The sequence below is a fragment of the Puccinia triticina genome, chromosome 17A (assembly GCF_026914185.1).
Source record: "Puccinia triticina chromosome 17A, complete sequence".
NCBI classification, from domain to species: domain Eukaryota; kingdom Fungi; phylum Basidiomycota; class Pucciniomycetes; order Pucciniales; family Pucciniaceae; genus Puccinia; species Puccinia triticina.
This window is the reverse complement of record NC_070574.1, coordinates 3,929,194-3,934,699: the sequence shown is the minus strand read 5'-3', so window position 1 is coordinate 3,934,699 and position 5,506 is coordinate 3,929,194. Positions and strand designations below refer to the sequence as shown.

Below are 5,506 nucleotides of genomic sequence, written 5' to 3'. Positions count from 1 at the left end.
ATAGGTCCCTCTGTTGATTGTGTCCATGTCTGTGAAGCTAGTGATACCTTGTCAGTGTAACAGTAGCAGACAAAGGTAATATTTCTGGCCTTTATTGACAGTGGGAAAATATACCTGGCCCATCATTTTTGTGTGTCTTTTACTTGCTTCAAACCTGTTGATACCTTTGACGTGAAATGTTGCAGGACCTTGTGATGGATTCCCCTGCTTGCCTGGAAGGCTTCCTCTTGGGCATAAAAATTACACCTGCTTGCCAAGGTCTGGGAATCATCTTGGGCAAGTGGGTACATGTACATATTACTTGGGGATTGTTCCGCTGGCGCATGATTCCAAGGAAGATTCCTCCAAGCAGTTAAAAATGGTAACTGCTTTCTGGGGGGGGCTTTCCAAACAGGTACACCTTTGTACTTGGCAGGATGGATTTTGTTCCATTCCCCCCATGACTTGTACCTGCTTGTTGAAGAAGATTTCTCAGCAAGCAGGTGCAAGGTCCTCGGACATGAGGAATCTTCCCGGGTGAGTGGGGATCCGCTTGCCGGGGATGATTCCAACAAAGATTCCTCCCCAGCAAGCAGTGAAAAGACCTGCTCACCAGAGCAGCCTCCTCCTCGGCGATGTTCTTGCCGTTGAGGACACCTTTCCAGAGAGCAGCTACCCAGCACCTGCTTGCCAAGCAGGATTTTATCTGCTAAGCTGTTGTATGCACCGTCACCCCAGTGAAGAATCATGCTTGGTTGCTCGGCTCTGAGGGCTGGTATCTATAATGTATGGGCTCATCCCAGCTCTCTGGCTAGGGACAGTTGAAACTACGTGGTGTCAGACGCTTCGTGAATGATATTCCTCATAAGGTGGTGTGTGTGTTTCCTTTGTGGAAAAGCGCCGGGCTGAGATTGGCAGCCCGTGACTAAGTGCGAGCAGATGAGCGGACTCGCGGTCACTACCCAGATTGGGAGTCCTGGGGCTGATCGTGGCAACAATGGGAAGTTACTTATGTTACGTTATCCAGCGGGATTTCTGTAACGTAACTTCCCACCGTTACCAGATAACGCGTTATTGTTATCTGGTGAAACGTTCCTGCGCTTGTTTGGATAACGTAACGGAGGGGACTTTCCGCCTTGATGCCGCAAAAAATAACGCCAATAACGCGCTAACCGCGTTATCTGGCCTAAAAGCACTGTAAAATTGCCAAAAAAACCGTGTTATCCGCACGTTATCCTCCTCAGATTGCGGGGGATAACGTAACGGGTCTATTAAACCGGAAAAAAAGACAAAAAATAACGTAACTAAAACAACGCTGCTGTTAGCGCAACGATAACGGCACCAATTCAGTTACATTATCCGTTAATTTTTGTTACGGATAACACAACTTCCCATTGTTGATTGTGGCATGGCTTCATGGAAGATGACCTCATGTTACCATTCCTGTGGGAGGACCGGGAAACAGCAGCTGCGTGTTTTCTGATTTGCTTGAATAGGGCTCTTGTGTTTGCCATGAATTTCACCCGGTCTGCTAAGGCTGTAGCGCATCAGTGTAAGCCCTCCTACCCACATAAAATTGTTTGTGCGCATTGGCGTCCGAACCCAGAGCATCAGCTTCAGAGCATTCGCATTCGTCGGGTTAAGTTGACGATTTTGGGCAACTTAACCCGAGCGGCAATCGCATCGGTCCGGGCTAACCCCGGGTCAACAAGCCTCAGGTTTGATTTCAGGCTAAGGTCAGCTAAATTTAGCGAGCCTTAACCTGAAATCTAGCCTCAGGCTAGGGTGGTCTGCGACTCATTTCAGCGCACTTTAGCCTGAAACTGACCAAACGAATGCGTTTGCCCACTTGAAGGCAACCTCGTCAGCTAACCTGCCCACAAACCCGGGCTTGTTTAACCCGAAAACTTAGCGAACGAATGTGAATGCTCTCAGTACCAAACTGCTTTGGGCACCAGCCCTCAAGGGGCTGAGCATCAGCTCCACCTCGCCCCGCGGCTTCGCCGCAAAATTGCTTCTCCAGCTGAGTGGGCGGCTTCGCCGCAAAATTGCTCCTCAAGATGAGTGGGCGGCTTCGCCGCAACGCTACTTGCCGCCTCTGGCGGCCAGGTTCTTCGAGACACAGAACGAAGTAATGCGTTCCACCATGGCCGCCACCGCTGCCTTGTCTCTCGCTCTCCTGAACTCTATTTCCGGCTGGTACCTCAATGGTCTCGTACCATCGGTTCCATCTCCATCCATCTGGGGTCAACAAGGCTCTCAAGTCAGCTGCGGCAACCAGGGCTATGCGGCTATCAACGCGAACGTTCTGACCCAAGTCAATTGCGGCGGCTTTCCCGGCTCAGACTTGAGCTGTGCCAACCAAGGCGATGCCGCCGCCAATCTCAACGTCGGCACCTCTGTCAACTGCTACAGCTACTAGGGCACCTCGTTCGAAACCACTGCGCAGACCCAATTTGAGGAGGTATGTTCACTTCATCTTGTTTCGACGTTCCAAACCTTGCAAACAGCCACTCCCTCAGTTCCCATTGCTCTAGGACCAGTGGCTACCCATTAGCCATCGAATTCGCAGTGCAGCTGGTTACCCCCTCAGCTTTTCCCGTCCGCGCCGATCCCTCCCGGAAAACCATGCTTCTCTCTTTATTTGTTTCACATTCACATTCATAATATCATTCCTTGCCCACTTGTTTCAACAACCCCATTCGTTACCCACAGTTAGCTCGAGTCCTTAATTTGCACCTTGAACCTATTTCCAATTCATTTTGCCCCCTTGCCAAATGCACTTGAAGTATTGGCAACCGGGTCAATTATCCAGTGTTCCAGTTGTTTATCTTTGAGAGAAAGGCAGTCCAACATCCAGATTCATTCTTGCATTTTGGTACTGTCTCCTAGTACTCTTGTCAACAGGGCCATGAAACAGCAGTTTAAACCCTGTTTGTGAACATAATTGAGAAAGGTATGCGCGGCGAGCACCACTTGACAAAAGCACATGCCACATTTGTTCCTCTTGGGTTCTAGCAGAAACTGAAATATTTCAGAGAACTAAGAGATTTTGGATGCGCATAAAAAACCACCCCTTCCCGCCTGGACTCACCACGTCGGTCTCTGATAGCCTCTCCTCATCCCCTAGGCGCGCCAATTTGTGATCTATCACACGCGCGCTTAGTCTTAGCCAGATGCTTGCCTGCTCTTCTAGACTGGCCCCGGTCTGACTAATAAAGTAAGAACAGTCCATCTTGTGTGTGCTCATGGATCTAGGTACTCTCTTCAGGTCCTAGTTTGGGCACCTCCAATTTATTTCAGCAAGGGTCACAAGGAAAAAAAAATCTTCCCACGGGAGCCTCATTTTGTCTCAGGACTTATTCCTACTGCTTGACCCAGGTGGCAGTGGCACTGACATGACCTTCTCGGCCGTCAGATGCCGTCTATCCTGGCCGCCCTCCCAACATGAAGCATGAAACCCCTCTTAAAATTGATGTGGCCATAATAATGTTGCCTCGCTTCAGCGGATCCGCAGCACTCCTAGCTGTGGCAATGGGTTTTGTAGTGATCACACTACAGGCAGACAGCTGTCGCTTCCGCGCGCAGCGTCTTGTCACACTACGGGCAAATAGGTGTCGTTGCGGCCCGCAGCGTCACCTGACGTTGCATTTGGGGTCGCGGCCGCAGTGACTGCGCCTACTTGCGCAGTCACGCGGGCTTGCAACGAGGGTGACCCCCAATCGCAAAGGGACAGCTACAATGTCACACTACGGGCAAATAGGTGTCATTCCTACCCGCAGCGTCACCTGAGGTTGCATTTGGGGTCGCGGCCGCAGTTACTGCGCCTACTTGCGCAGTCACGCGGGCTTGCAACGACAGGGTGACGCTGCATCCCGCAGCGACAGCTACATGCCTGTAGTGTGACCAAGGAGGTAGACATCTCTCTGTGGATCCTCCCTGCCGCGACATTTGTCGGGGGTTACATGCGCAGTCACTGCGCCTACTGCCGCAGTCACGCCAGCCTGATTCGTCATGATGTGCCGTAATAATGAAGCGGCACCTAAATGCCCGCATTGTCAGGGCGACATGGCCGAGTGGTCTAAGGCGCCGTCTTAAGGTCTGCAGCTCATTACGAGCGGGCGCAAATCGGCGGTCTTCGGGCGTGGGTTCGAATCCCACTGTCGTCAGAGCATTTTTGCCCTAGGTTCTTTTCCTCTTGAACTCTTTCCCCAAAAACAAACTTGCTCGATCACCAGGCAAAACAGGCGACATGGTCAACGCGCATTCTGTGTCGTTGGATTCCTCGGGAGGGTCATGAATTTTATTCATTTGTATGTACAGTCAAACCTGTCTAAGGGCACCTTTTAACCGCACAATCTGCCTAACAGCATAGAAAAAGACTGCCCCGTATTCTTGATTGCCCTGCAAAAGCACCCACCATCTCTAAGGGATAACCTGCCTAAAGTCATACCGAAATTCTTCTCCCAAAGGGTACCCTTAGACAGGTTTGACTGTAGTAGTTAGTAGGCTACATCAAGCGGACAAGCTGGGTAATTGAACAGAAACAATCAAATTCGTACACATGACACATCGTGTAATTCAGCAATGATTTCAGACTCCCAAAACAATTCCGTGGGCGCAAGACTTCTCGGCCTCAGTGTTGAAAACGTTGACGTTCCTGAACACGAGTGAAAAACAAGTTAGCATATGAATGTGAGCAACTGCAAGACAAGAATTTGGAGGTAGCTTAAAACGGCTTTGTTCTTGCCCAATTCAGTGATCTTGTTGAAATCTTCATCCGAAGACTTGCTTGAAGTTGGAATCAATCCTCGTCGGAGTTACACTGATTTACATGGGTTCAGTTAAACAGGATCAACCCTGTATTCTGCCTCCGAGAGTTGGTATTCGAGAAGGGGGACCGTGGACTTATGATTTAGGGATGACTGAGATCCCACCAACAGCTTCCCATGCAATCAATGTTGAGCCAGGTCAACAGTCTCGCCTGATAGTTTAGAGAGCTTCGCCGCGACTTCCTTGACTGATAGGTAAGGAAAGGGACGGAACCGGATGAATAATGCTGTATTTTGTATTCAAAATGTGAAGGATTGAAGCTACCTTCAGGATAATCAACAATCTTTGTTTCTCCGACCAGATTGTTACCCAGAGGCGAGTAAGCGGTAACATGAATGTTTTTAGAGTTGCAGTATTTGACCAAATCGGCTTGAATGCACAGGGGATGCCTTTCGATCTGACGGATGGGGTTTTAGAAATGAAAATATATGGATGAACTCCTTCAACATAGTAGGGAAATGTGGCTTGGGAACTCACTTGGTTCACGGTTGGCGCGACACCAGTAGCTTTGTTCAGCGCTTCAAGATGTTCAATTTCAAAATTGCTCACACCGATCGCTAAAATCAAGTAGAAGGATCAATCATCTCCAGATTTGAGACCTACAAAACGACAGCTTCCTACCTTTGACCTTGCCAGTGTCTAGCAATTTGATCATCTCTTTCCAGGTGTCGCCAATAGATGTCTGAAGATCCAT

At 49.5% G+C, this 5,506-nt stretch overlaps 2 protein-coding genes across 2 annotated transcripts; one reads left to right on the top strand and one right to left on the bottom strand.

The window, feature by feature from the left end:
- Positions 1–2,125: 2,125 nt before the first annotated feature.
- On the top strand, positions 2,126–2,401 carry PtA15_17A382 (uncharacterized protein; the record flags this gene model as incomplete). The annotated part of the gene is made up of 1 exon (XM_053164493.1): positions 2,126–2,401. One exon carries the CDS (start codon positions 2,126–2,128, stop codon positions 2,399–2,401), a length of 276 nt encoding a protein of 91 aa, XP_053028455.1.
- Positions 2,402–4,934: 2,533 nt separating this feature from the next.
- Positions 4,935–5,506, bottom strand: PtA15_17A381 (uncharacterized protein; the record flags this gene model as incomplete). The annotated part of the gene is made up of 4 exons (XM_053164492.1): positions 4,935–4,999; positions 5,077–5,209; positions 5,290–5,369; positions 5,434–5,506. 4 exons carry the CDS (start codon positions 5,504–5,506, stop codon positions 4,935–4,937), a joined length of 351 nt encoding a protein of 116 aa, XP_053028454.1.